Source organism: Anthonomus grandis, chromosome 20 (assembly GCF_022605725.1).
Source record: "Anthonomus grandis grandis chromosome 20, icAntGran1.3, whole genome shotgun sequence".
NCBI classification, from domain to species: domain Eukaryota; kingdom Metazoa; phylum Arthropoda; class Insecta; order Coleoptera; family Curculionidae; genus Anthonomus; species Anthonomus grandis.
The window spans coordinates 4,654,271-4,675,129 of NC_065565.1; the positions used below are offsets into that span (position 1 = coordinate 4,654,271).

The 20,859-nt window shown below is 33.6% G+C and overlaps 2 protein-coding genes across 3 annotated transcripts in view; both read left to right on the top strand.

Moving 5' to 3' along the window:
* The first annotated feature begins 7,308 nt into the window (after positions 1-7,308).
* LOC126748000 (lysosomal aspartic protease) overlaps positions 7,309-20,859 on the top strand; it is a 48,196-nt gene continuing 34,645 nt past the window's right edge. Inside the window, exons 1-3 of the mRNA XM_050457002.1 lie at positions 7,309-7,509; positions 18,060-18,186; positions 18,737-18,860. Coding sequence (XP_050312959.1) covers positions 7,442-7,509; positions 18,060-18,186; positions 18,737-18,860 — 319 coding nt within the window. The 5' untranslated portion in view covers positions 7,309-7,441. The remainder of the gene's footprint in view (positions 7,510-18,059; positions 18,187-18,736; positions 18,861-20,859) is intronic.
* On the top strand, positions 7,527-11,186 carry LOC126747995 (uncharacterized). Of its 2 annotated transcripts, XM_050456994.1 has the most exons (3): positions 7,527-8,910; positions 9,147-9,921; positions 9,981-11,186. In XM_050456994.1, the coding sequence occupies exons 1-3, from the start codon at positions 8,741-8,743 to the stop codon at positions 11,058-11,060; spliced, it is 2,025 nt and encodes a 674-aa protein (XP_050312951.1). In that variant the 5' UTR covers positions 7,527-8,740; the 3' UTR covers positions 11,061-11,186. The 2 variants fall into 2 exon arrangements, with proteins under 2 accessions (XP_050312951.1, XP_050312952.1); XM_050456995.1 differs by having other exon boundaries at positions 9,147-11,186.

Sequence of the window (20,859 nt, forward strand, 5' to 3'; positions counted from 1 at the left end):
ATATCTGCTTGTAGTAATTCTTGATCCATAATACTACCAACCACCCTCCAAAATTTTAAGTCGTCTGCAAACATCAAACACTGACTATACAGGAAACAGTTAACTATATCATTAATAAATAAATTAAATAATAAGGGTGATGTATGCCCTCCCCGAAGGAGACCTGATGTTACGCTGATAGGATCAGAAAGATGTCCACGTACCCTGACCCTTTGAATACGGCCAGTTAAAGAATTTTTAATCCAACTCACAAAATCAACAGGAAACCCTACGAATATCAGTTTTGACAGAAGAATTTGATGATCAATACGATCAAACGCCTTACTAAAATCGGTGTATATAGAATCAATTTGTTTATGATCCTCTAATTTACTCATAAGATCAGATTGGTAACAGATCAAGTTAGTGGCAGTAGACTTATTCTTGCAAAACCCATGCTGTGAATCTGATATTAAGCCTTTGCATAACCAAGAAAGTTGATTAGCTATAAGGCTATGAAAAAGTTTAGGTATTGAAGATTGAATGCAAATACTTCTATAATTATCTATGACATCCCGACGGCCAGCCTTAAACAATGGCACAATAAAACTTTCCCTCCAGGCAATTGGAAATGTGGATGTTTGTAAGGAAGCATTAAATAACAAAGATAAAGGAATGCCAAGAGTACATACACATTTCCTCAAGAGAAAATTTGGAATCCCATCTGGGCCTGCAGTAATCTTGTTAGGGAGTGAGCTAATACCTTCAAATATATCATATGTTAAGATCTTAGTAATGTTCAAATTTAAACCATTAGTGGGACCATTTTGCAGCTGATTATCATCAATACCAGGAGAATAAACAGTTTGGAAAAATTCTTTAAACATGTTTGCAATATCCAAACCACTGGACGCTTGCTTGTCACCATAAAAGAGGGTATTGGGAAGGGTATAATTGGACCTCTTATCCTTGATATATTTCCAAAATGATTTAGGGTCATTCTGTAAGCCAGAATCTATCCCTTCAATATATTGTCGGAAGCACAAATCAGACATACGTTTGCATTCAGACCTAAGGCGAGATAATTTTATATAGTTTTCGTCTGTATTATCTCTCATATATAATGAATGAGCACTCCTTTTGTTCCTAGTTAACTTTCTAAGTTCAGAGGAGAACCACTTAGGAAATGATGAAGTTCTATATTTCTTTAAAGGAATAAAATATGCAATCCCCATGGAGAGATATTTATAAAAAACGCTGATTGATAAGTTAAGATCACTATGAGATAAACACTCGTTCCAATTAATTGAGGATAGAAAGATATTAAGCTCATTGTAGTTACCGTTTCGGAAATCATAAAAAAAATCTTCATAAGCTAGATTTGAAAAAATTTAGTTCAATCTAATGTAAGTAGAATTTTAAATAGTATTAAGTCTAATGCGACTGATGTGGATCAGATTTCACCAAAAATGTGAAGGTATTGTAGCCCCTTTATTGATAAGTACATATGCCACATTATAAATTGTTGTATAGAAGCTCACTATTTCCCCGATCAATGGTAAATTTGGTTGCCCAGAAAATTATGACGACTTGCGCATTATAAGTATTTTTTTTTTTATGGTAAACACAAGCACAAGAGGAAAGTCCTATGTCACTCTTGGAGTGATATAGGGCTTGCGCGAAGATATTTGTGGGATTTATCTTGAATCGCTGTAGGTTGAATGCGTCGGGAAATATGTCAGGTGGAAGCGGGTTCCACAAAGAAGATGTTCTCCAGATGAATGAGTCCCGATACAGCGACGTCCTTGGGGTAGGCAGGTGGACTCGATGTTGATTAGCCGCAACTGCTAGACGCGTCCTTCTTGCCGGAACAGCCCTGGGTGGAATCAGGCCTGCCAGCTCAGAGGAGCACTTACCGTGATAATAACGGTAGAATAAATACAGATCAGCCATCTTTCTCCTGTGCTCCGGACTATCCAGACTCTTTGTCAGTTCTGGTTTGTCGATAAGACGAATAGCTCTCTTCTGTATAGAATCCAGCAGGTTTAAACTATGCTTGGGTGCAGAGCTCCAGACATGCGAGCAATACTCGAGGGAAGGGCGTATTTGAGCCTTATAAAGAGTCAGCAGCTGTTCTGGTGTATACAGTTTTTTCGTTTTGAAAAGCACTCCGAGTTTTTTGGAAGCCGCCCTGGCGACCTCGGCAACGTGGTCATGCCAGGACACACTGTTGGTGACCTCGACTCCTAGAAGATGTAAAGATGATTTTGTTGGCAATGTTTTCCCTGCCATAACCAGCTCCGGGCCACCGAGGTTAGTCTTCATGGTAAATACTGCAGCCTGTATTTTTTTAGCGTTAAAATTGACCAGATTGTTACCACCCCACTCCAAGATTGCTCTAATATCGTTGTTTGTTGAAGCTACTTGTTGCTGCCTAAGATTCTGAGAACTTGCGGCTGTCGTTGGTTTGGCGGACTTAAATGTGGAAATAAGTGTGCTATCGTCCGCAAAGCTGTAGATTGGATTGACAGTGGTTCCTAGCAAATCGTTGATATATATCAAGAAAAGGGTGGGGGATAGAATGCACCCTTGAGGGACTCCAGTGTTAATGTTAAATTTGTCGGAGAGGTATCCATCGACGGCTACTTGGATTGTTCGTTGTTCAAGAAAACTTTTGATCCAATTCAATAATGAGTTTTGTATGCCGATTGAGGAGAGTTTGGTTAGTAGTCCCTCATGCCACACTCTGTCAAATGCCTTGGAAATGTCAAGAGCGACTGAGCGGGACTCGCCGTGCTTCTCCATGGCCTCCATCCACAAGTGTGTGACGTAAGCCAGAATATCGCCGGTGGATCTAAGCTTTCGGAAGCCGTATTGATGATCGCTGATTAGTCCAGATGATTCCAGATATCTTAACAGTACTAAACGTACTGGATGATCTTTAGAAAGCTTCATTGAGCCGGGGATTTGAGACTGATTACGATTGCTTCGAATAAAAGACCAAAATTCACTCGGGTCGGAGGTTATTTTGTTCTCAATACTATGGATGTACATTTTGTAGGCTTGTGCAGTTAGAGCTTTAATTGTCTTGCGCAGAGATCTAAATATCTCTAGATGATGATTAGACTTGGAAATCTTAAAATCACGAAATGCTCTTTCCTTTTTATATATATTACGAATTATGTCCCCCGAAAACCAGGGAGGGAAACGTCTTTTACGTTTTACCTTGAAGGGTACCGCTCTAGCGAAAGTGTTGTTCAGTATATCATAAAAAAACATCACATGCAGAGTTGACGTCCTGCTGCACCATGACAGGCGACCAATCAGTATCTAGCAGCAGCTGATACAAAAGCGGAAAGTTAGCCTTTCTAAAATTAAATTCCTTTATTTCAGCTTTATTAAGGGGTAGGTTATTGAGAGAGATAAGGCCTGCATGGAATTCAAGTGACAGAGAAGGATGGTAGGTATCCTCCATTCTTCCGGATGGTAGGTAGGTTTAAGGCAAGATGGAAAGGTGTTCTCACGTATGCACATGTTAATTAACTTAGTTAATGGACAGATAATTTGGTTTTTAATTGATAATAAGGTATGTACACTTAGACCATTTCAAACCATTAATCATTTCCCTAATGTCATTAAAGCTCACTTCCTTGATTTTAAAATCTCCACAACCAAAGCTCGATCTAGAGAGATGAAAAAGGGGGCAGAATTGCTCGATGGAAGATCTTTTAGAATGTTCTCTGCAATGGTCGCAAAGAAAGTATTAAACTGCTCAGGGCTTACGGTACAATTCAGATCTTTAGATTAATTTGCACACTGTTTTGTGTTTATGATATTCCACATTGATTTTGTGAGGTTTTTTGATGTTCTAATTGCCTGGTCATTCAATACTCTCTTTGCTTTTATTATAGAAACTTTGTATTGGTTTTTCAAGTTTTTATAATATTGCCAATCATAGATAGAAGCAGTAGTAATTTACACTTAAAACAACGACGTGCAGACGTGCACAATTTTTCTAATTAAAAACCCAGTAAGAACAACGTTACCTCATCGTTAGCGACGTCTGTGTTAAGCATTTTTCGCTGTAAAGGGAGCTTTTTGGCGTGTTAAGAGTTTTAGGAAGAAGATGAAAAACAAATGTAGAGAGAATAGGAGGAAGAAAAAATATTCAATTCAATATAACCTACTTAATCCATCCATCCATTCTTCCTCTTGTTTCAGGCCAACCAGGGACAACGACAGCGGGTTTCTTATGTAACTAATAAAAAAAATATTTTTTTTTCGAAATCCGGTATAAATTCTGGGCGCGCGCGTTATTTAGGGCTGAAATAACATCTTTTCACAGTAAAATATGTTCCGTTTATAAATTAATTGCTTGTAAATCTTTCAAAACGGGTATTTTACCCGTATAATTGACTATATTGAACTACAGAAACAAATATTAATAAGGACTGTTCAAAAAATGGATTAAAAAGGTTGTATTTTTGGAGTAGCTGCCTACTGGAGTTATCTATTAGTTTATTGTTAAAAAAGTAATTAATTTTTCTGTCACTGCGTAACGTTGAGACAACCAAAAAAATCTCTTTCAAATTGGTGTAAAACGGGCTTGTCTCTACGGTTAAGACAACGTAACAATGCATCGTTGCGTTGCAATTTGCAACGTTGTCGCGTCGAAAAATTGCTAATTGGGTAACCTTTCTAAAGTGTATGAAAACACAAATTAATTACTATTTTGAGTCTAATGGTTTGTTTGCAACTTCTCACTATGGATTCCCTAAAAACAGAACGACAATTCTTACTGTGGACCATCTTACTAGTAGTGTTTGGAAGGATTTAAGAACTTTCTCGATACCCTTGCCCCTTTCCTTGATCTCACTAAGGCATTAGATTGTGTAACACATACTATTCTTCTTGAAAAACTTCATGCCTATAATTTTGATCCTGAAGCAGTTAGTTTGATTGAGTCGTACCTGTCAAACAGAGTGTTCTAATATAATACAATTATAGATACAATTCAATATGTTTGCTTTAATTAGAATAAATCTAATATTAAACCATTGACGTACGGAGTGCCACAAGGTTCTGTCTTGGGACCTGTACCATTTCTTATTTTTATCAATAACTTGGCGTTTTTACGAGGGAAATAAGTATACACCATTTTCAAAACAACCTTGTTCGGTGGTTTTTGGCAAATAGTCTTTCCCTTAACACTTCAAAAACTCAAAGACTTAACTTTACCTTGAGGCATAATACAGTTCAGCATTCTTTTCTCTCAAATTGTGCAAAGGAGGCTAAATTTCTTGGTGTCTACCTCAATCAACTTCAGAGCTCCCACTTAGGACCATTGTTATTCAGCCTCTTCATCAAATCAATCGTCTTGGATTCAGTTATTGCTGTCTGCTGATGATTTGAAGATTTTTCGACGGATTTCTTCCTCTCAAGATCAGTTGGTGCTCCGGAAAGATATAAACAAAGTGTTTTCCTGGTGTATGTTGAATGAAATGTCATTAAATATCGAGAAACGTGAGTTTATGATTACTCGTTTGAGGGTCTCCCCTCCTTGTCAATATGTTATTGAAGGTATCCCCTTAAAGCAGCTTCACTCAGTCAAGGATTTAGATGTCTTTTTGGATCCGGGACTTAATTTTACCCACCACTTCGAGTATACCATACATAGAGCTAATAAACTGCTTGGATTTATCAAGAGATCTTGCAAAGACTTTACGAATGTGTCACCATTGAAGTCACGATATATTTACCTAGAGAGATCTCTTCTTGAATTTTCCAATATAATTTGGTCACCTCATTTTCTCATTTACACTACCGCTCAAAAGTATTTGCCCACCTATGATTGTTTTAAAGTAATAAACTAAAATAAACCGCTACTGAAATATTAATAAGAAGCTTGAGTGGGCCCAATCACACAAAGAATGGACCATTGATGACTGGAAGAAAGTTCTCTGGAGTGACGAGTCGACTTCGAGGTTTTTGGGAACGAAGAGGCGAGTTTTTGTTCGCCGTTATGCCAATGAAAGGGTCGCTGAGAACTGTACGGTGGACTCAGTTAAACACGGTGGTGGTTCGGTGTTGTTTCGGAGGATCTGCAGTGGGCGATCTAATTAGAATAGAGGGAATTCTTCGAAAAGAGGGTTACAAAACAATTTTAAGTGACAATGTACTTCCTTCTGGTACTCCAATAATTGGGGAAAACTTCATCTTTCAACATGACAATGACCCCAAGCACACGTCAAAATTGTGCAAGCAATATTTAGGTCTATTACAAAGGCAACATCTTCTGAAAGTTATGGTATGGCCCTCACAATCACCGCACCTCAATCCTATCGAATTACTGTGGGATGAACTGGATAGAGAAGTGCGAAAATCATGCCCCATATCAAAAGAAGACTTGTGGAGGATCATCCAAGAAGAGTGGCACAAGATACCCCAGGAAACTTTGGACAAATTAATTAGAAGACTACCGAAACTCTGTGAAGCTGTTATTAAAAATCGAGGCGGACATGTAGATGAATCCAAAATTTGATTTTCTTAAATTTAATTAATTGAAAAATGTATTGTTTATATTCATTTTATTATAAATAAACCGTTTCATAAGAATAACTGATGGGTTTATTATTTTTAGTTATTACTTTGAATTGAATTGACGAAACAGTGGGCTGCCAAGGCAGTTGTGCATATAGGTCTCCTGATGGACCCGTCATGCCCCACCGGGGGTTACCAGAGCCCAACGGCCTTAGAGAAACCGATAAGGCTCTCTGGTCTGAAGGACTTAAAGTCGCTCACTTCAATTAATTCTGAACTTTTATCACCAAATCTAAAACTATGATAGTCACATGAAAACCCTGAAGATCACTTTATGATTATTAGATTAGGAATACTTAATAGCGTCATCCTAATGAAGCGAAGTTGTTACCATGTGGTATGTTTACCTAAATATATCCTAATCTAATTCATTGCAAAAGGAAAATTACCTATTTTCCTTTTTTTAATTATCTAATAGCCTTACTCAGTATTTTCCTAAATTTGTTGTATATTTGCAACAGTACTTCTCTTCGATTTAGGTCTCTGCCAGCCTGTAAATCATGACAGTATGGGAAATCGTATCAAACGCTTTGCTAAAATCTATTTAAATTCATTCACTTTCTAGATTCACATACAAATTCAAAATATTCAATTGAATTTTGTCCCAATCGATGGATGTACGTCGTGCGTAAAAAGCGCTTCGCATGTAAACACCGCTTAAAGATTGCTGACTCAGCTGTCAGCTGATTCAAAAAATCCAAATCATTGGTTTCGAAATTGTGATTATTGAATAGTGATTGTGATATTGTTAAATTGTTATTGTTAGTTGTTAAATGTAATTGAACGTAGTCGGTGCATTCAGCGTGAACCTAAAAACGTTATCTTTTAAATAAATATAAAATAATTAAATCAGGGTACTATTATGGCCTCTCCGCAGGCATTTTTGGTACTTTGTTGCATTTTCGCTTTAGGTACTTCAGAATTGATCCGGTAAGTTTGTAAAACAACATATACACCTACTTACTACTAAAATACTCATTGGAATTTGACCGTTTTGATAGTATGGCATTTGCAAGCCTTGCCAAGTTGTTAATATTAAGTCGAACCACACTAAAAACTACTATTACATTATTAGAAAAATATTTAAACAAATCTTTTATGCAGGGGACACCCTGTATAAATTTGCCCTGATTAGTAGGAAGTCTGGATGAGATTCTGTCCAGTATTTCGGGCTCTGCAAACATGATTGTAGCAGGGGGATCTTAATGTAAATTTTAATGATAGGAGCTCTGCATGCACAACTCGCTTGAGTAATCTGCTTGAGTGTTATGGCTAGCAAATGCATGTTAAATCGTCGACACGTATTGCTCGATTCTCTTTGAGTAGTATTGACTATATGTGCTCTAACTACTGTTCTGAGATCACTATATGTACCGTTGAAAATGCTGCACTGTCCGACCATGAAGCAATTTTTTTTAACGTTTTACAACCTAAACAGTAAGCAAAATCTCTACCACATTTCGGCCGAGTTTTTAGCACTACAAATTACAAACAATTTAACAATTAATGCGCCTCTTCTAACTGGGACACAATTCTTGAATCAGATGACCCTATATCTGCTTTGCACAATAGGATTGTTGACTTGTTTAATCCAGCTTTTCCTATCAAAAAGATAAAACGCAAAAAACTGTCTAAAAAAGAGTGGTTTACTATGGGTCTAACTATTTCTTCAAAAAATCTCCGTTCGCTCTATACCATCAGGAAATATACATCATCTCTTTATTTCAATGAGTATTTTGGTAAATATCGCTCCATATTCGTCGCTTAATAAGACTCTCCAGGGCAGTGTTGCCAGGTCTCATGATTTATCATGAGATCTCATGATTTTGACTTACATCTCATGATATCATGATTTTGTCTAAAAATCTCATGATTTAAAAAAAAAACAAAGATTTAAAATCGTAACTCAGAATATTAGTCGTAAAAATAAAAATAAAATAAAAATAACCTAAAACTACAACTAAATGTACACATATAAATATCATAAAGCCTTAAATAATATCCGCACAGCCCTATATAAACGGGAAATACTGACGAGTATGGGGATTCCCCAAGATTCTCGGATATTTCTACGGGCTATATTTTTCACGAAGTTTTATGCATTTGCTCGTGTATTTGGTATTGTAAAGCATTATTTGTGAGTTGAAAATAATTAAAAAATATGAGTGACAGTGATTCTAGTAGTTCTAGTAGTAGTACATCCAAGAGTATATCTCTTCCAGGACCTAGCAAGAAAAGAAAGGTTTATAAGCAAAATTTTAAAAAGGAATGGAAAAATATACCGGGTTTGCAATGGATCGCGAACAGCAGAAAGGGGACAGGCTTTGCCTGGTAGGTATTTATGATATTTTAAGTTAAGGTACTTTCTGTAAAAATAAGTTCAATTTGGATTTATTGAGTACAAAATCTAAATTCACTTATAATAATGTTAAATCAAGAATTAAATGATAATATGAGTTACTGAATTGTAACTAATTAAAATTTGCTTTAATGCGGATATATATAATTTAAGGCGAACAAAACTTTTATTTTAATGGAGGTAAACGTTTTTTTTTTTTTAATTTAAGGTGCAATTACTGTAAATGTGATGTTAAGGTATCTGCAGGGAAAACCCAACTAGTAAAACATTCTGAGACTGAAAAGCATGTTAAAGCTTTGCAGAGAGCATCAATGGGCAAGCAAAGTCAAGTAAAAATAAGTCAAATGTTTGCAGAAAGTTCTAAAAAAATAAGCATTGAAGAAAAAGCGAAAGAAGGAATTATAAGAACTGCGGGGTTTCTAGCCGAACATAATCTCCCTATGAATTTGATGGAGCATTTCATCGATTATCTCAATGCTGTAGGCACTGATTCAGATATTGTCAAACAAATGAAATGTAAACGAACAAAGATGTCAAGTGTTTTACAAAAAGTTACAGGCTTGTCTCAAGAATCTTGGCTACTTGGCCTAATGAGGGATAATAAATTTAGCATTATCATAGATGAGTCTACTGATAACTCGTGCACCAAACATTTATGTTTAGTTGTAAGAATGTGCATTAATTTTGACATTGAAGACAACTTTTTGACGTTAATCCCAGTAGTAGAGACCACAGGGGCTGCACTTTATGAAATTTTAATCAACTTCCTTACCGAAAATGGTGTTCCATATAAGTCAAACTTTATTGGCTTTGCTTCAGATGGAGCGAGCAACATGGTTGGCGTTAATAATTCTGTGGTCAGTCGATTGCGAGAAAATATTCCAGGTATATTCATAATGAAATGCATATGCCATAGCTTTCATTTGTGTGCATCATATGCATGCCACAAGTTGCCTGAGGAAGTGGAACAATTTGCGAGAGAAGTAAGCTATACGCTAATAAAATAAATGTATACTTAATTAAAAAATATAATTTTTTACAGGTATATAACTATTTTTCAAATAGTCCGAAGAGAGTGGAAGAATATAAGGAATTCCAGGAATTTGCAAATGTCTCAATATCGAAGATTTTACATCCTAGCCAGACACGTTGGTTATCTCTGGAATGCGTGGTTAAAAGGCTTCTTAATCAATATGAAGCTTTGAGGTTTTATTTCATAGATCAGGCGTCTCTTAAAATCAGTCAAGCAAATATTATTTTAGAAAAACTAAACACGCCCGAAAATAAATTATACTTATCATTTTTATCGCATGTACTACCTATTTTTAATAGCTTAAACAAATTAATGCAAAGCGAATCGCCCAAAATTCACGTTATTTATAAAGAGGTTGCTAGAACAGTTAAAACAATTTTAGATTATTATATTAAGGACGAATATCTAAATGCCAACATTCAAAATATAGATTTTAAAGACCCTAGACTTTTTTTTAATTTAAATGACATGTACTTTTCTGCCCACATAAACTCTGCCGATCTGGAGAAAAACCGACTCGACATGGTAAAATTAAGATGTCTAGACTTTTATATTGAGAGTGTGGAGCAAATATTGTCAAGATTTCCACTTAAAAACTCTGTGTTTCAGAAATTAGAATTTCTAGATCCTGAGGTAGTTAAATCAAGAAAAATCAGGTCTATAAGTAATGTTTCTATGTTGTTTCAAAATTTAATTCCTGCTGATATGCAAGTTATTGACAATGAATGGTTGTTACTTAGAAATTATGAAATTAATTTTACCTGGAAAGGTATTTGCGATTTTTGGGGTAAAATTGCTAAGATTAAATGTGTGGAAAATACAGAATCCCGGTTTCCCAATTTAAGTAATTTTGTGTTTAATTTATTAACTTTGCCGCATTCCAGTGCTAACGTAGAGAGGGTGTTTAGTCAGATAAATTTAAACAAAACAAAACAGAGAAATCGGTTGAAAACTCCTATGATAGCTGCTATACTGCACACCAAAAGTTTAGTGGGCAGAGAAAACCGTATTTGTTCAAATTTTCCAATAGGAAAAGATTTGCTTAAAAAATTAAATGAACAAATTTATGATTCCGATGAGTCAGAATAAAATAACGGATATTTCGGATTTTTGTTTTTCAGTTATTTACTTTAAGATTATGTACGTTTGTTTACTTTAACATATAATTTTATGTTTTTATTTAAATTTGTTAATAAAAAAGTAGATATTTTGGTACTTGTATCTTTATTTCATCAAAAAAATATTTTAATAAAAATAATGTATGTTTTTTTTTTAAATAAGGCTTAAAACGCCATCTCATGATTTTTTTTCCAAAACTCATGATTTTTGGTTACATTTTTCATGATTTCATTTTATTTCACCTGGCAACACTGCTCCAAGGAACAATATTATTCCAACAGGCTGATCAAGTCCCAAAATTGGCAGAAGGAATGTTGGAATAATATAAATGGCATATGCAATAAAAACTCTTATTGCCCTGCTTCCGTTCCCAATGTTTCCCCAAACGCGCTTAACAACTTTTATTGCAGTATGGCAGATAATCTTCAACAATGCTTGACTCCATCAGTAGATCCAATGACTTACTTGTCAGCTGTCAACGTTTCAGACTCCTTTCTGTTTTTTCCCAACTGATCTGACAGAATTAAAAGGTGTCTTAAAATCAGCCTTAATGGTACTGGTAAAAGCAATTAACTAGTCATGGGAAACAGGAACATTTCCCTCTTGTCTAAAAACAGCCAAAGTCATCCCAATCCACAAAGAAGGAGACATGGAAAATCCTTCTAATTTCCGGCCAATATCACTTCTATCCACCATGTCAAAAATCATAGAAAAACTGTGATGCTGTCAACTCGTATGCGGTCTTTTATTAATGCAAATAACATCCTTAGTAAGTGTCAGTTTGGTTTTCCAATACAAATGATGCTGTATACCATCTTCTTCAGGACTTGTACTCTCATATCAATGGTGGGGGAGATCTGTCAAAAGATTTTGACACGTGTTTTTGACTGTGTTAATCATGACATTCTGCTGCTGAAGCTCCACCGCTATGGTTTTAGAGGCTTTCCTCTATCAGGGTTTTCTTCATTCCTGCGAGGTCGACGGCAATGGGTTTTGGTTGGGTCAAAATAATAATAATAATAAGCCTTTATTTCCAACAGGCAACTTGCCCAATAACAGGAAACAGTTGCAAAACAATGAAAAATATAGTTAAAAAAAACACACACAAACAAACCTAAAAGAGTAAAGTAAAGTGACATTCTCAAAAGTTATCCAAAAAATTAGAACAAATAACTATTAATATGATATAAAAACCCAATTATAAAAGTTTAACAAGATAATCACATATTCAACAAAATTAAATTAAATTAACTGCAATATACCTACTAACTATAACTTAAACACATGGGCCCTAATCCCAATAGTAATGATCCACCAAGATATCGACAATCACATGAACAGGAGAGAAATTTATATCGCACATGTGACAGATCTGATTAAATATAGCGCATATTGTATATAGTGGCGATTTCAACAGGATGTTAGTATGAGGCCTTGGCAGAAAGAATGTTAGGGGATGTCTAGCATTAAGCCTAGGCACCATGAAACGTACACCAGAAAGAAGATATAGAGAGATGTAATGGATGTAGATTGAAGCATTCCAATAGTTGCCGATGATCAAACCCTCTTACCGGATATATGCCATCCTGCCTGAAGGCCAAAAACTTAGCAAATCTATGCTGAACAAATTCAAAGAGACCAACATGATTCTGATAGAGCGGGTTCCATATAATGCAGCCAAACTCCAGTTTTGATCTCACAAAGCAACAGAAAAGCAGTCTTAATGTAAATTCCAAAGTAAAACTCTGAGAACTTCTAATTATGAACCCAAGCCTTCTCAGGGCTGACTTGACTATGTTGAAGTGTGGAACGAATGTAAATTCAGAGTCAAAGGTTATACCAAGATCAGTAATTTGCCCTAATCTACTCAAAATAGTATCATTAATAAAGTAATTAAAATTTAAGGGTGTTTTTGATCTAGAGTAACTGACCACACTACACTTAGCCGCATTCAAGCCTAACCTGTTAACAGCACACCATACCTCGAATGTATTTAGACAGTTCTGAAGAAAAATACAATCCTCCAAACCATATACATTTAAATTTATTAACTCTCTCTCGGATATATTACATATAAGCTTTTACAAAGTATGTGTAATAAAATCCAATAATTATAATCTATCTCAGTACATTTTAAGGTGCACCTAGGTAACCAAATACCTGTATGTGCAAAAAAATCAAAAACAATTTTATAAAAATAAATATTTAAACAAAATATGTCCCATCCACTAACTATTGCAAAGTTTCCATTTAACACGCAATAAATAATTAAACATTAGAAAACAAAAAATCTTTCACGATCACGTATGAATGCCTAAAGCTATGAAATATGAAAATTAATTAACAGTAAGTAGTTTTTTAAATACATGTAAATGATCATAAATGTAATCCCCAGATATTTTACAAAATTTTTTGACAACTTTTGTATGTCTAATATATGGTGGTAATAAGTTGTACAGTTTGGGTGCGTGGTAAAAAATTGATTTTAATTTCATAGTAGTGGCAACAGTTGGAATTGATAAGTGTGTATTTACATTTAATCTAGTCTGATACTGATGATTAACAAAGTTCTTAAATTTATTCGACTTGTGAATATATATACAGAGCGACCAACAGTATAATGTGCGTACATCAAAAATATTTCTGGAATAAAGTAATGCAGTAGAAAATCTTTTGTTTTTTTTGAAAATAACTTTTAAAATGTAGTTTTGGGTAACATTTAAAGAAGTCAATGTGTTTTGGTATATCCCACCCCAAAGAATTAGACCATACCTTAGTAGTGATTCCACAATTGCTTTATAAATCGAAATCAAAAGTTGTTTATTTAATATTTCCCTGAGCACATAAAACTTGTATATTAGTTTTCGAATATTTTTTGATAGTCTAAGGATGTGGTGGTCCCACTTTAAGTGTTTGTCAATATAGATTCCAAGATATTTTGTAGAGTGAACTTCATGAAGTTTATCCATAAGACTATCTATGTAAATACTATTAAATGATGGACGGTTTGCAGCTGTGAGGGAAAATGCTATATAAATAGTTTTAGTGATATTTAATGATAATTTAAATGAGTCTAGCCAGTGTTTTATTTTCTTTATACCGTTTATAGCATGTTCCTTCACCAAATCCCATGTTTCCCCATAGAAAGTTACTGCTGTGTCGTCAGCATAAGAGATAGTACTACCGTTTTGTATTGACATATTGGTTAAGGAATTTACATATGCTACAAATAAAATTGGACCCAGAACAGTCCCCTGAGGGATGCCCATTTTAATTTGAAGGGGTTCACTTATAGTATTTTCAACTTTGACGGATTGCTCTCGATCCATCAAATAATCAGCAAAAACGTCTAACACGGTTCCCCTTATCCCATAGGATTCTAGGACTTGGAGCAATTTGTTATGAGGGACCGTGTCAAATGCCTTGGCTAGGTCTAGGAAGACCGTGAGACACTTTCTGCCACCATCCAAATGGTCTGTTATTTGCTCACAAAGCACACAAACTGCATCGGTTGTGCTGAGGCCACTCTGGAAACCAAATTGGTTCTTAGAAATTATATTGTTTTGATTAAAAAATTCCACCAGGCGGTCCTTAAGGCATTTCTCAAAGACTTTAGAAAAAATGTTCATTATACTTATGGGTCTATAATTATTTATATTTGATTTATCACCTGCCTTGTGAATAGGTTTTACTATGGCTTGTTTAAATTTTTTTGGGACCTTTGCAGTTTGAAAAATTAAATTTATAATGTGTGCGAGAGGGGAAGAAATGTTTTATAATATTGGTTGTAATACCATCAATTCCAGGTGCAGAGGAATTTTTTAAAGAAGCAATTTGTTTGATAATTTCATTCTTATTAGTAGGTCTTAGAAACATTGAAGCCTGTGTGGATGGTTTTATTTGCAGGGAATCTGGAGGATTTTTAATTTTATTATACATATTGTAACCGACATCAACAAAATATTTGTCGCAAAAAATTTGCCATATCCAACTTATTATTAAAACTAGAATTATTGTTAGTTACGTTAAACTTAAAATCTTGGTTACTGTTTGAATCTGTTACTTCATTTATTATCTTATATATTTTTTTTAGGTCAGTACCACTAGACTCGATTTTGGCTTTGTAATAATCCTGTTTACATTTCTTGATTAACGTGCACAAGGTATTACGGTAACTATTAAAGGCAGTTTTGTTTTCTAAATTGTTATGAATTAGTAGTGTTTTTTTCATTTTGTCCCTCTTTTTGATACTATTAATTATACCAATTGTGATCCATGGTTTTATTTTTTTATACTTATTTTGACATAATTTTTGGGTTTTTGAATGATTTAATGCTTGTGTAATAGTACTGTATAAAATTTCCAATGCTAGTTCTGGATCATCATTGTTAAAAATGCTTTCAAAATTTATATAGCTTCAAATCATCGGCAAAAGCCAGCCTATGACAAGTGAGTGACTCAATCAAGTCAATTATAAAAAAACTAAACAGGAGCGGACCCAGGTTCCTGTGGCACACCCGACGTTAGGTTAAAAAGTTTCGATTTAGCGCCCTCATATTTAACATATTGAGATCTACCAATCAAGTAGGAATGAAATAAATTAAATAATCTCCCTGAAAAACCATACTGAGTTAATTTATGCAGCAAAATATAGTGATCTATCCGATCAAAGGCTTTTTGGAAGTCGGTATAAATAACATCGACTTGAGTATTAAGTGATTCACAGATGTGGCTAGACAGACAGGATAAGTTAGTAACACAAGATCGCCCGCTAAAAAATCCATGCTGGTCTACAGAGATGAGTTCTTTTGCGTGACTAAATAGCGACCGATTCAGGATAATTTCGAAAATTTTTGAGAAGTTACAGAGTAATGAGATTGGCCTGTAGTTCACGATTTGATCAGAGTCCCCAGCTTTTAAAATAGGTATTATTTTAGCAGTCTTCCAAATTTCAGGGATTTGTTCTGTTGACAGTATTAAGTTGGAAAATACTCAGAATATAGCTTTATTAGATTGGGAGTGCCTCAGGGCTTAGTCTTAGGCCCAGTTCTATTTTTGCTTTACATAAATGATCTGGCTGGTCTCTCTATTCACGGTGTCTTCACTATATTTGCAGATGATTCCACAATATTGTGGCAGGCTCTGGACTCAGATTTCTCTCCATAAGATCATCCTGGAGGATCTTAAGATGGCAAAAAGGTGGCGTGACTCTAATTTACTTACATTAAATCTAACAAAAACTAATTTGCTATGTTTTAAATGTAATCTTAAAAATGTTTCGATAGATGGTGATCCAATTCAGATTAACCCTGACAGCAAATTTCTTGGAATTTTCAAAGACAAAGATCTCAAATTTGACACACATATAAATGTTCTGGCCAAAAAGCTAACATCTGGTTGTTATGCTGTCAGGATCAGTGTACAGGAACTTGGTCCAAAAATTGGCAAGTCGTTTATTGTTCCCTCTTTGAATCCCACCTTCGCTACGGTATCGCTTTCTGGGGCAGTGCAAGCAGTTACATTATTCAAATGTTGTTTGTTATTCAAAAACGGGCCATTCGATATATATGTGGGGCTAACCCCCGGGATTCATGTCGTCCTCTATTTCACCAAAATAAAATACTAACTCTCCCATGTCTGTATATTCTTGAGACTGCTTGCATAATCTATAAGTACAGAGAAAGGTTCATGGTCAGGAGTGCTCGGTACCCAAGCAGGAATCAGATGATTTTGCACCTTCCTCGACCTACTTCAGCTTTAACAAAAAAATCAATTTTTTATGACAGTATTTCTATCTTTAATCATCTGCCTATCATTATTAAAAACTTAACTTCGCCTAGGATTTTCAAAAAACATTTAAAGAGATTGCTTGCGGCTAAGACCTATTACTCTGTTGAAGAATTTTTTAATGATATACTTTAAGTGACTGATTATATATATAAGATCAATGGTTGTGTTTTTGTATGTATGTTCGTATTTTATATTTGTGTCTTAAATATTTCTTTTTTAATTTTAAATTTTATACTTGTAGTTTGTAAGTTTTGATTTTTCTAGCTTTGTTAAAAACATTTTAATGTTATAACAATAAAGCAATATTTGACTTTGACTTATTTCATCCCTAGGATAATTACCATAAATAAAACACAGAAATGTAAACTGGTCTCTCATATATTCCGTATTCAACTAACTTACCATTCCTTATTTCAATCTGAACCGCATTACCAGGGAAAGATTATTAGATTATTATTATTCGTACAAATGGTACCTTGAGAAAGAATTCTCAGAGGACACTACAGTAGGTCAATCTTCCATTGATTCCAAAGTTCCAACCCATTGCTAATGGTCGAAGCATTTGTAATTTCGGTATCTCAGTTATATAGTTGGTTTTTCTGTACATTTGGTGAAAGTAAACTGTGCTCCAAATAGCACTCTTATTATAAAACAATAGTTGTATTATTGATTATTGACTTATTGTCTTAACTATGTAGTTTAAAGTTTTTTTGTAAATCCAAGTATTGTCCCATTCTCATGTATCTTAATTCATTGTAACCTTGTCTGAGGCACTGGAACTATAAGATGAATTGACAGAACCTCTTAATTTGTTATCCCTGATGATGGACATTCTATATGTCAGATTAATCGTTTTTAGTGGATGATGAACAAAATACTCTTAGTTTCCAATTAAATTAGTTAAGTCTTCTCCTCAATCCAATACTTGATACATTGTGATCCAACATGAAAAATTAAAAATTCTACTATTTGTTCTGCATTGATTGATTCATGCAAAATACAGGAACCAATCAATGCTTTTCCTAATATATAAATCTCCTCCATATAGAGCACAATCCAGCAAGGTTTAGAGTTATTAATACCTTAAATAAAAAATGTTTTTACATATAATATAAACCTAGTTAACCATACAGCAACAAAACCTGGTTTATTCAGTTCTCCTTATTTTTTTATATACAGGGTGCCATTGACTAAAGACAAATCTGCAAGGAACACTTTAAGAGAGGTCGGCACCCATATTCAGCAAGTCAGGCTGAGATATACTAGTTCGGACCCAATTCCTGAACCTCTATCTAACTACTTAGATGTGAGTAATATTTTTTTTTTAAGTAATTTAATTAGATGTCATGTTTTTTTTTATATAGTTTTTTTGGGTAACTCAATCATATATTATATTATGCCCGAATTATTATATTGAAATATTAGTATGCTTGATTCATAGAAGAATGTGGAAATATTTTGTTATTCACACTACAGTTATCATGTTTTTTTGATAACCGTTACATTAGTGTAAACATGTTTTTTTGTCATGTTGCCAAACCTTTTCCGCACAAAAACGAGAAATTTAAATAATTTTTTCCAAATTTAATCGATAACAAAAAAGAGGTTATAAAGCAAGCAAATAGGATTGGCCAGAAGTGAAGAACCTTGACTGATACATTTTCAGACAGATTTCTAAGTACTAATGAGTTTTCCTAAAATTTCATAGAACATGGACAAAACTGACAGTGTTGCTTAAGGAGGCTGTAGATCTGACATAGAAATTAAGCAGAATTAAGATTAAATTTATTTATATCTTGTATGTAGCTGCATAAAATATTTATAACAGTAACAACTGTTTGTTTTATGTGTTTTAGGCACAATACTATGGCGCAATAGCCATTGGCACTCCTCCACAGAAATTTACTGTTGTCTTTGATACGGGATCTTCGAATTTATGGATACCTTCCAAACAGTGTCATTACACAAATATTGCTTGCTGTAAGTATTTATATATGAAAAAAAATCGAAATTTTATTGAATGCATGCAATAAAGGTAAAAAAAGCCAATGCAGAAAATACCCTTAGTGTCTTATAAAAAAAAAACAATTAAATTACTTTTTGTATTATAAACAATTTTTTATAATGTAAATTATATGTTTTGTATATTTATCTTGTAACTGACTAAGAATAATATTTTCATTTTAATTAAGATTGTTTATCAGCATATTTACAGTGAACAGGGCAATGATTAACCAAAGGTCGAAATTAAAGTGAATCATGTGATATTATTTTTTATGACTATGATTGAGATTTGTTTGCAATATTATGATAATATATAGAGAGTATAGGTAGATCTGCAAACCAAAATTTTATAAACAATGAAATTTAAAAAAATCAAAATAGCTCAAGCTAAGATCTATTGATCTATTTCCTCTCACACTCTCACATATGCGTGTATATGTTTTATTCTCCTTTTGCAGGATCAAGAGACAGAATTAAAAAAAAAAAAGAAATATTCCCTTTCAACTGAAGAATTTATGTTGGACTGGATTCTATAACATAGTTATATTTTAAAAAGCTGTTAATAGTGATTACAGTGTTGTTGCTTAGATTTGCAACACGAATCATGCCTATATGGATCATTTTCAAAACATAACGAAAACTGAGTATTACATTGGGAAGTTTACAAATAAAATACTTTTATAATTTATTTTGGTGCAAAAATTATATTCAAATTATTTTATAAAAATTAGGTACCCCTCATATTTTTCAAAAAAAAAAAATAAATAAAAAATGACATGGTAATGAGATTTATCAAACACGGTAATGTACAGACGACATGGTAATGTTAAATTGGTGTCATGGTAATGTCCAAAGATAATAAAATTTGGAAATGTGCCGTTTTTTCTCTTTAAAAACTGATTTTTTTAGACAGTTTATACAAAATTTCACTACATGGAATAAATTGGATGTCACGCTTTTTTGGCCAAAAGAATTGCCCACCTTTTCTGTCCATAAATTGAATTTCCAAACACTAAGGGGATTATTCACCTATAAATTTCTATTTCCTGGATAACTGTTTTATTTAATATTTTTTAATGCGGTTTTCACTAATGAAATGTACATACTTTTTTCAAGAGTTGATAGGTGCTAGTTTTTTTAATTTCTAAAATTTTGATTTTTTATTTAAAAACCAAAAAGATAGAAATAAAAAAATCTTTCCATACGTCTCTAGATACATCGATTTTAGAAACATTATATTGAAAAACCATTTCAAAAAAATTAATAATAAACATTTGAGAATGGAAATACAAAATTTTTCTTACAATTTCTTGAACCGCCGATAAGTTTAGTATTATATGATAATGTTAATTAGTATCAAAATAATGTTAATTAGAGGTCAATTCGACTTAATCAGAGTGAAATCGGATCATTGATTTTTAGTTTATCGTGTTAAACAAAGTAATAGTTAAAATGGTTTATATATTTATATTTATTTATTTTTTTAAAATTTTCAAAATTTATATTTCCTGATTGACCAAAATTAAAAAATCAAAATTTCATTAAACAAACCTAAAATTATAACAAATGTTCAAAATGTCTTCTCTCTTGTTTAATACATGTGATGCATCTTCTTCTGACACTATCAACATCTATTCTATATACATACAGAGGTGGAAAGTACCGTTAGGCGTGTTTTAATAACCACCAGAATAAATAATAAAAGGACATTTTAAACACACAATTTTCTTAAAAATAAAAATTTGAACAAAAATGATTCAGAGAACCAACCATACCAAAATCAAAGTTACACCCGTATTAAAATATCAGCAGTCTCCAAAAATTTGTTAAATTTAGACTTAAAAGAGGCCATGCCTAAATCTTTGATTTCTGCAGGTAGGCCATTGTAAATACAGGCAGAAGTATATATGAAATAACTTTTTAGAAATTATGCTCTTTGAAATTATGAGTCTTATGTTGCCGTCGGATCCTTAGA